Source organism: Hevea brasiliensis, chromosome 13 (assembly GCF_030052815.1).
Source record: "Hevea brasiliensis isolate MT/VB/25A 57/8 chromosome 13, ASM3005281v1, whole genome shotgun sequence".
In the NCBI taxonomy this organism is placed as follows: domain Eukaryota; kingdom Viridiplantae; phylum Streptophyta; class Magnoliopsida; order Malpighiales; family Euphorbiaceae; genus Hevea; species Hevea brasiliensis.
In genome coordinates this window covers 4710915-4721311 of record NC_079505.1, presented here as the reverse complement: position 1 = coordinate 4721311, position 10397 = coordinate 4710915, and the positions used below count along the sequence as shown (strand labels likewise).

The window sequence follows — 10397 nt, the reverse complement described above, 5'->3', positions numbered from 1 at the left end:
ATATATATTTAAGATATTCAGATTAATAAAAAAATTTTTAGTTCAACTTATTTTGTTTGTGATAGAAAAGAACTTGTATATGAAAAATACAATATTTATAATTAGTAAAAAAATTGAATATTTAATTATTGTTTCATAAAATATTTTTATTGTTTGATTACAATTTTAAATTAATGATATGTTTCATATATGTATAAGTGCGTTGATATTTTAATAAGATTATTAAAATTTAAAAAATAAAAACTGACTACTTTTTTTAAAAAAATAGAAATCATTTTCTTTGAAAATAATTTAATTTTTCTTTTGATTAAGAAAATATTTTTTATTCACTAATTTTCCCAAATGCCCCAAATATTAGAAAATACGAGAATGTTTTCTAAGAAAATATTTTCCGTGAAACAAACAGAGCCTTGAAGAGAAAATTAAATTATTTTTAAGAAAAATAATTTTATCTTTTAAAAAAGAAAGTTTTTTTTTTTTTACTTTGAAAATAACTATCTAGGTTAATGTATTTCTAAGGATGAAATGAGGCATACACCAACATATTCAACCAAGTTTAAATAATATTTGCACAAAAAATAATTTAAAGCACTCACACACTTGTGTGTCATATCAATCAAATATATATATATAAGAGCTGATCCCCACACAGCTCTTTTAATTCCAACCTCTACTAGCGATATCAACTCTAGTCGGACTTTTTCTTAATAATCCAAATGTGAGGGTCAATGATAGTAACTCAAAGCCTTACTCACTTCGACTTATCATAAAAAGGATCAGGCCCCAAGCGAAACAAGTTTAAGCGGATCTGCTCGTCTTACCTATATCTAATACCACACCTCACACATGTCAACACACGCACACAACTCTAAATTATCTTAAGGCAATACCTACATCAATTTTATCAATTAATAATGCAACATAAAGCGTGCCTATAATAGCTATGTATATATAATTATAAGTGAATGCATGAACATGACTTATATGTATAATAATATTGAAATTATAAATAAAATCAATATCTACTCACCGATCAACTGGAGACTACTGTGGCGGCTGGGTGGAGGAAGATGGTTGATTCTGATCACCTAAACAATTGTATTATAACTTTATCAGTACTATTTCAAAATAAGAATTTAAAGAGGTAAAAACACCCTAATTTATGCTAAAAATTTAGCAAAATTTCTCTTGTATCTAGGACCTACCCAACCTACAAATAACTCAACTAACACTTCTCAATCTAAAAGGCCTTAGGCCCACAATACAACAACTACATAATGCCCTTCCTAGATCTGTTAAATTAATCAATTTTCACATAAAATAATTATTTAAAAATTCAGAGCGTTATATATATTTTATATTTAATTAAATATTTATATAAATGAATTTGGGTAATAAATACCTAATACTTAAAATTCAAATTTGACTTAATTCCGTTGCGGATATTATTCTTTAAATCTGAATCTAATTAAACACTATCCCATTTGTTATATTAAGTTTCGATCGAGTTGAATATCCGTACAAACCCAATTCATTGCTATTTTATGGATGACTAGAGGAAAAGACTGCAAAAACACTCGTGAGAATCCATATTGTTCCAATAATCTTCAATGGCTGAAATTTTTCTATGTGGAATTGGTGATACATATTTTCATGGAAGAAGAAATTCCTCAACAAGACTTTTCATTTATTCTCTTTGTGATTGATACAACCTAAAATTCAAAAATAAAACCTATTTGAATGCTGATGACATAACATTGGCCAGGAAAAGGAAAAGCAAGCTAATCCCATGTGAACAGAATTAATTAAAAAAAAATTCTTTCAAATTGTATTTGTCATCATTTACCACTAGAAATTGATTTCAACTGAAAAGTTCAATCAACATTGTTGTCAATTTTCAAGTGGGTTTCCTATTGAAATCAGGAAATTAATGCTCGGTTTCTTTTATGCAAAATATTATTTTAAGAATATTTTTTTTATAATTTTTAATATTTGGAGTATTTAAAAAAATAAATTGATAAAAAATATTTTTTTAATAAAAAAAATATTAAGAGAGAAAGTATTTTTTATTTTTTGGACTTTAAAAGTTTTATTAAAATATAAATATATATATATATATATATATATATATCATTAATTGAATATTATAATTAAATAATAAAAAATATTTATGTGAAAAATTTTTTTATAAAAAATATTTTTTATATATAAATTATTTTTTACTAAATAAATAAAATTCAAATGTAACAAAATTAAAATTTAGTAAATAAATTGCTACTAATTTTATGACCATAAAGAAAATCAATGTAAAATTCAGTGATGATTACAAAAATTTACCCATATCTTTTAAGATACTTTTCCCATCATTCTTAGGTAAGAATGCTCTTAAAAAAAAAATAATAATAATAATAAAGAGCTATTGTTTTCTGTAACAATCTCTAATAATATGATCTCATTAAAGACATAAAATTTCATTGAAAACCTTGCAAATTCCCCCATAGATTAGTTTCATTAAAATAGATGTGCCTCCATCTATTTCGCGTTCGTACAGGGGAGGAAGCTCCTCTCATTGCGTTTGCTGCGTTGGGTTTCATGGAACGCAGTCCATACATTCGATAAAATGTCACGAGTAAGGATTCTGCTGTAGGGTTTCATGGACCTCGTCCATTCCCTTCCTCCGTTGTTTTTGGCTTGCAAGCTCATTAATCCTCCTACTTCTGCACCTACAAATCTCCAAACTTTCCTTCACGTTAGCGCATTTGGTTCAATGGACACACTTGTTTCTTCAGTCTAGAATGTTCAAAAGTAGGCTATTGTCTATGTTCATTAGTGAAGAAGACAAGAAATATAGTTGTCAACAAAATCGCAGTTTACTCGTCAAAAGTCTTAGCTCCTTGCGGACTTTTCTAGGTTAAAAATATGACCACATCCCACATAAGTTTCACTTCAACGAAGATTACAGAACCAGTATGGATTTTCCAAAGTTGTTCCTGCATTCTTCTCTTCTAGTCCTCCATTTCGCATTTTCTTCTTCCAAAGACACCATAACTATAAACCAAACCATTCATGATGGTGACTTTCTGATCTCTAGAGAAAATAATTTTGCATTGGGATTCTTTAGCCCCGGAAGTTTCAGGTTTAGATATCTTGGAATCTGGTACCATAAAGTCCGAGAGCAAACTGTGGTGTGGGTAGCAAATAGGGATGATCCAATCAATGGTTCCTTGGGAGTTCTATCAATTGACCAATATGGAAATCTCGTTCTCCATGGCTACCATAACCAGAAAGTTCCTATATGGTCTACAAATGTCTCAGCAGAGGTTACAGATACTTGTGTAGCTCAGCTCTTGGATACAGGAAATTTGATTTTGGTCCACGATGGAAGTAAAAGTACTGTGTGGGAAAGCTTTGATCATCCTACGGATACTGTGCTGCCAGGAATGAAATTTTGGTTGGACCGAAGGACAGGCATGAGCCGGTTCCTGATATCTTGGAGATCAGCAGATGACCCCGGAACTGGAAACTTCTCACTTCAGATGAACCCAAAAGGATCACCACAGGTCTTTATCTACTGGGGTATAAAATATATTTGGCGAGGCGTTCCTTGGCCCTTGAAAAGTTATGCAGATACATTCAATTTTAGTTCTGTCAATAATCAAAATGAGACATATATGACCTACTCTATTTCTGATGCTTCTGTTATCGCAAGGGCAATGTTGGACTATTCAGGACTAGTTAAGAATCTAATTTGGCATGAAAAAGATGGCAAATGGAATGAATTCTGGTCGGTACCAAAATCTCCGTGTGATCCATATGGGCGTTGTGGTACCTATGGAATATGTGATCCTCACTTTTCTAGTCGAAGATTTGAATGTGATTGTTTACCGGGGTATGAACCCAAGTCCCCAAGGGAATGGAATATTCTAAAAGATGCATCAGGCGGTTGTGTCAGGAAGCGGCTAGAGTCTACCTCATTATGTGGCCATGGAGACGGATTTGTGAAAGTGGCGAATGTTAAAGTACCTGACACTTCAGCAGCAGTTTGGGTGAGCACGAATATGAGTCCAGGGGACTGTGAAAAGAATTGCATGAGGAATTGTTCATGCTCTGCATATGCAAGCTTAGATATTGCGGGGAAGGAGACTGGCTGTTTGACATGGTATGGCAAATTGATGGACACTCTGCACAATGGGGTAGAGGAATATGATATTTATGTTCGTGTTGATGCAGTCGAATTAGGTAATGTATTTTTGCCTTCGACAAATTTTGAACAAAACCAATGTGTATAATCAGGTGACAAATTGGATAATCAGCGTTGCATGAATTGTTTGTGCTTATGTTCTATCATTATACCTTGCCTTTTAACTTCCTTTTCTTTTCAACTTTTATGGAACAATAATAAATTTTTGTCTCTACTCACACAGCCGAAATCGCCCAAAAATGGACTGGTTTTCTTGAAAGTAAGTATATTTTAGCCATTTTTGTAGTATCTGTTGTTTCAGCTTGGTTTGTCATCATCTTACTTACATATTTGTGGCTCAAGAAGAAGAAGAAATGGGGTAAGAGACAAGATTTTGTATGATGTTTTGTGCCTTTCTATGTATATTCATACCTCTGATTTCCGTAAGCATTAAGCATTCTGGTTGCATCTTTTTGATGGCAGTGAGGAACAAATGGAACAAAAGGTGGCTTGATACAATTGGCACAGTGGAAAATCAAGTCGAAGGTAGCATGAGTCATTCAGAGATTGCTTTTTTCAATCTGAGCACCATACTTGCTGCAACTAACAGTTTCTCTCCGGCTAACAAACTAGGCCATGGTGGTTTTGGCGTGGTTTATAAGGTACATATATATAACTTATGTGCAAATGTCTAAAACTGTGTACATGTGCTTGTTTTCGTCTCTAGTTGTTGTGAGATTCTAAATGTGAAAACATGATTGTAGGGTAAATTGTCTAATGGAAAGGAAGTTGCTGTGAAAAGACTTTCAAAAGATTCAGGGCAAGGAATAGACGAATTTAAAAATGAAATTTTACTGATTGCAAAACTTCAACATCAAAATCTGGTGAAACTCATAGGATGCTGCATTCAGGGAGAGGAACCGATGCTAGTTTATGAATACATGCCAAACAAAAGCTTGGACTCCTTTCTTTTCAGTAAGTCCTGTGTATATTCTACTTTATTTAGCATTGTATTCCACAAGTTGTCTAATTCCATCTAGTTCAACAATATGAGTGATGGACAGAGAATGCATAAATTGGCACTGATTCAATTGGAAATCTTTTGTTAGGTGAAACAAGAAAGTCAACCTTGGATTGGAGAAAACGCTTTGATATTATCGTTGGGATTGCTCGTGGAATCTTATATATTCACCAAGATTCTAGGTTGAGAATTATCCATAGAGATCTAAAAACTAGCAACATTTTATTGGATGAAGAAATGAATCCAAAAATTTCAGATTTTGGCCTAGCTAGAATCTTCAAAGGCAACCAAACTCATGAGAAGACAAACAGAATAGTTGGAACATTGTAAGTATACCCACACACCCAGCAACTAGACACACAGAACCACTGCTAAGAATACCATTCTATCTTACATTAAATAATTTGAAAGGAGCATTATAACTATTTTTTTTTTCTGTTTTTCATATGCAGTGGTTACATGTCTCCAGAATATGTGGCATTTGGAAAGTTTTCAACGAAATCTGATGTCTTTAGTTTTGGCATCATACTATTAGAGATCATTACAGGGAAAAGGAATAATAGCTTTTGTCTAGAGGATTCTTGCCCAAGCATGATAGGAAAAGTAAGTTAAAAAGATATGGGTAAATTATTCTAAACATCATTAAATTTTGCATTGATTTTCTTTGTGGTCATAAAACTAGAACTTGCTGCAATTTAGTAACTCAAATTTGATTTTGTTGCAATTAGTTTCTTGACTTCAGTGGGAAACCCACCAGAATCTGACATGATATTCAATTTGGGGCTAGTTTCTTAAGACTTCTTCAATTTGATTTTTGATCCAAGCCTCATTTTTAGTATTTATCTTGACTTGTATATCATGTTAGATTTCCAATGAAATTCTTACCAAAATCACCACTGTTAAGTTAGAGTGCACTAGTTGGAAAATAAACAAATAAATAAAACTAGTGATCGAATTATGAAAAGTTGAATTTTTATGACCACAATAAAAAAATCCATGTAAAATTCAGTGAGCATAAAAATAGTTTGCCCTTGAAGTTGCTTATAATGCCTAATTATCTTCCGAATTGTAATCATTTGTTTATGGGTTCATCTAAAAATCCATGTAAAATTCAGTGAGCATAAAAATAGCTTGCCGTTGAAGTTGCTTATAGTACCTAATTATCTTCCGAATTGTAATCATTTGTTTATGGGTTCATCTAATGATGAGATGTTATAGATATGGCATTTATGGAGAGAAGAAAGAGCATGGGAGATAGTTGATTCATCACTAAAGCATTCTTGTTCTCCTGATGAAGTATTGAGATGCATCCAAATTGGGTTCTTATGTGTGCAAGAAGATGTAATGGAAAGACCGACCATGTCAGCTATCGTTCTAATGTTAAATAGCGAAATTAGTCTCCCTTCTCCTAAGCAACCTGCATTCACTTTCAGAAAGTCTAGTATTATTAGTTCTAGCTCATTAGAACCAAAAGAAGGATTTTGTTCTATGGATGAGGAGACAATTACTGAGGCTGTATGTCGTTGAATATCTCTCTCATCAATTATATAAATTTTTAGTATAGGGATTTGAAACGTTATACAGATATATCCAATGTTAGTTTTGTCAACAATCAAAATGAGACATATATGACCTACTCTGTTTCTGATGCTTCTGTTATCCTAAGGGTAATGTTGGACTATTCAGGACTAGTTAAGAATCTAATTTGGCATGAAAAAGATGGCAAATGGAATGAATTCTGGTCGGTACCAAAATCTCCGTGTGGTCCATATGGGCGTTGTGGTACCTATGGAATATGTGATCCTCACTTTTTTAGTCGAAGATTTGAATGTGATTGTTTACCGGGGTATGAACCCAAGTGCCCAAGGGAATGGAATATTCTAAAAGATGCATCAAAGGGTGTGTCAGAGCGGCTAGAGTCTACCTCATTATGTAGCCATGGAGACGGATTTGTGAAAGTGGCAAATGTTAAAGTACACGACACTTCAGAAGCAGTTTGGGTGAGCACGAATATGACTCCAAGGGACCGTGAAAAGAATTGCGTGAGGAATTGTTCATGCTCTGCATATGCAAGCATAGATATTCTTGAGAAGGAGAGTGTTGTTTGACATGGTATGGCAAATTAATGGACACTGTACATAATAGGGAAGACGGATATGATATTTATGTTCGTGTTGATGCAATTGAATTAGGTAATGTATTTTTGCCTTTGCCAAATTTTGAACAAAACTAATGTGTATAATCGGGTGAAAAAATTGGATAATCTGCCCTGCATGAATTGTCTGTGCTTATGTTCTATCATTATGCCTTGCCTTTTAACTTGCATTTCTTTTCCACTTTGATGGAACAATAATAAATTCTTTTCCCTTCTCACACAGCTGAAATCGCCCAAAAATGAAATGGTTTTCTTAAAAGGAAGGATATGTTAGCGATTTTAGTAGTATCTGTTGTTTCAGCTTGGTTTGTCGTCATCTTATTTGCATATTTATGGCTCAAGAAGAAGAAGAAAAGGGGTAAGAAACAAGATTTTGCATGATGTTTTGTGCCTTTATGTGTATATTCATACCTCTTATTTGAGTAAGCATTAAGCATTCTGGTTTCATCTTTTGATGGCGGTGAGGAACAAATGGAACAAAAGATGGCTTGATACAATTGGCGCGCATACTACAACGAAACTTCAGTGGAAAATCAAGTCGAAGGTAGCATGAGTCATCCAGAGATTGCATTTTTCAATCTCAAAGACCATACTTGCAATGTGACGCTTTCTCTCCAGCTAACAAACTAGGGCAAGGTGGTTTTGGCGTGGTTTATAAGGTACATATTTGTAACTTCTGTGCAAATGTCTCAACTATGTACGTGTGCTCATCTTCATCTCCAGTTGTTGTTGTGAGTTCTAAATGTCAAAATATGAATGCAGGTAAATTGTTTAATGGAAAGGAAGTTCTTTGTGAAAAGACTTTCAAAAGATTCAGGCAAGGAATAGATGAATTTAAAAATGAAGTTTTGTTGATTGCAAAACTTCAACATTAGAATCGTGAAACTCATAGGGTCTTGCATTCAGGGAGAGGAACCTATGCTAGTCTATGAATACATGCCAAACAAAAGTTTGGACTCCTTTCTTTTTGGTAAGTTCTGTGTATGTCCAACTTTATTTATCATTGTATTCCAGAAGTTGTCTGATTCCATCTGTTTCAATAATATGATTGATGGACATAAAATGCATAAATTGAACCGATTCAAATGGGAATCTTTTGTTAGATGAAACAAGAAGGTCATTCTTGGATTGAAGAAAGCGCTTTGATATTATCGTTGGGATTGCTCGTGGAATCTTATATATTCACCAAGATTCTAGGTTGAGAATTATCCATAGAGATCTAAAAGCTAGCAATATTCTATTGGATGGAGAAATGAATCCAAAAATTTCAGATTTTGGCCTAGCTAGAATCTTCAAAGGCGACCAAACTCATGAAAAAACAAACAAAATAGTTGGAACATTGCAAGTATACCTACACACCCAGTAGCTGGACACAAAGAAGCACTGCTAAGAATGCCTTTCTTTCTTACATTAAGTAATTTGAACGGAGCATCATAACTATTTTTTTGTGTTTTTCATATGCAGTGGGTACATGTCTCCAGAATATGTGAGTATTTGGAAAGTTTTCAATGAAATCTGATGTCTTTAGTTTTTGGATCATATTATTAGAGATCATTACAGGAAAAAAGAACAATGGCTTTTGTCGAGAGGATTTTTACCCAAGCATGATAGGAAAAGTAAGTTAAAAAATATGGGTAAATTATTGTAACCATCATTGAATTTTGCATTTATTTTCTTTGTAGTCATAAAACTTGAACTTGTCGCAATTTAGTCACTGAAATTCGATTTTGTTACAATTAGTTTCCTGATTTCAATGGGAAACCCACCGCAAATGTGACATGATATTCAATTTGGGGCTATTTTTGTATTGCTTTTTCAATTTGATTTTTGATCTAGATCTCATTTTTAGTATTATAATATCTTAACTTGTATATCATGTTAGATTTTCAACGAAATTCATACCAAAATCACCACGATCAAATTAGAGTGCACTAGTTGCAACCAAAAAAGGAAAAAAAAATAAAAACTAGTGATCAAATTATGACAAATTGAATTTTTATGACCACAATAAAAATCAATGTAAAATTCTGTGGGAATAAAAATATTTTGCCCTTGAAGATGCTTTTAGTACCTAATTATCTTCTGAATTTTAATAATTTGTTTATGAGTTCATGTAATGTATGAGATGTTATAGATATGGCATTTATGGAGAGAAGACAGAACATGGGAGATAGTTGATTCGTCACTAAAGGATTCTTGTTCTCCTGAAGTATTGAGATACATCCAAATTGGGCTCTTATGCGTGCAAGAAGATGCAATGGAAAGGCCGACCATGTCAGCTATTGTTCTAATGTTAAATAGTGAAATTTGTCTTCCTTCTCCTAAGCAACCTGCATTCACTCTCAGAAAGTCTAGTATTATTAGTTCTAGCTCATTAGAACCAAAAGAAAGATTTTGTTCTGTGGATGAGGAAACAATTACTGAGGTTGTATGTCGCTGAATATATCTCCCATCAATTACATAAAATTTTAATATAGAGATCCATAATATGATTCTTTTGTAATTGAATTTTTTTTTTTTAGACTTAGTTCATTTTGAATTTAGATTTAAAACACAAATATATGAAAAATTTATATAATTTATTTGTATATATATTATAAAGCTGAGTCGTGAAGAAGGAATATTAAAATTTGTCAAATGGCACTTTTTCGAGATGGTGCAAGAGTTTGTTTTTATTACATGTGGTATATTCCAAATTTTTTACATGTTTTAGAGTTATTTACTGAGCTATGACCATTTGTAATGCTAATATAAATTATTAGAAGCTCTTGAGTTATATTTCATTTAAATATATTTTTATTATAATTAGTGTATTTTTAATTCGTTTAAATAATGAATGAACTAATTTAATTTTATTGTAATTATAAAATAAAATTTGAAATTCAAGCATAAATTGGATATTTTTTTATTTTTCATTATACATATAAATTAAGTTTCATCCGTTGTTCTCTAAATATGATTCTTTTTTAAGAAAGATGAAATTCAAACTTACAATAAAAATCAAAAGATAAGAAATGTAATGCTATATTTTTTAGTATATT

The 10397-nt window shown here is 32.2% G+C and overlaps 4 protein-coding genes across 4 annotated transcripts; all 4 read left to right on the top strand.

Annotated features, from left to right (window-relative positions):
• Positions 1-2969: 2969 nt before the first annotated feature.
• On the top strand, positions 2970-4289 carry LOC131172009 (G-type lectin S-receptor-like serine/threonine-protein kinase RKS1). Its single transcript, XM_058132953.1, has one exon. The coding sequence runs from the start codon at positions 2970-2972 to the stop codon at positions 4287-4289; it is 1320 nt and encodes a 439-aa protein (XP_057988936.1).
• Positions 4290-4984: 695 nt separating this feature from the next.
• Positions 4985-6762, top strand: LOC131169141 (G-type lectin S-receptor-like serine/threonine-protein kinase At4g03230). The gene is made up of 4 exons (XM_058131690.1): positions 4985-5155; positions 5290-5527; positions 5654-5804; positions 6420-6762. The coding sequence occupies exons 1-4, from the start codon at positions 5104-5106 to the stop codon at positions 6726-6728; spliced, it is 750 nt and encodes a 249-aa protein (XP_057987673.1). The 5' UTR covers positions 4985-5103; the 3' UTR covers positions 6729-6762.
• A 67-nt stretch (positions 6763-6829) lies between these two features.
• Positions 6830-7309, top strand: LOC131172008 (G-type lectin S-receptor-like serine/threonine-protein kinase RKS1). Its single transcript, XM_058132952.1, has one exon. It carries the CDS (start codon positions 6830-6832, stop codon positions 7307-7309), a length of 480 nt encoding a protein of 159 aa, XP_057988935.1.
• Positions 7310-8478: 1169 nt separating this feature from the next.
• Positions 8479-9843, top strand: LOC131172052 (G-type lectin S-receptor-like serine/threonine-protein kinase At4g03230). Its single transcript, XM_058132995.1, has 2 exons — positions 8479-8972; positions 9491-9843. The coding sequence occupies exons 1-2, from the start codon at positions 8865-8867 to the stop codon at positions 9794-9796; spliced, it is 414 nt and encodes a 137-aa protein (XP_057988978.1). The 5' UTR covers positions 8479-8864; the 3' UTR covers positions 9797-9843.
• Positions 9844-10397: the final 554 nt, after the last annotated feature.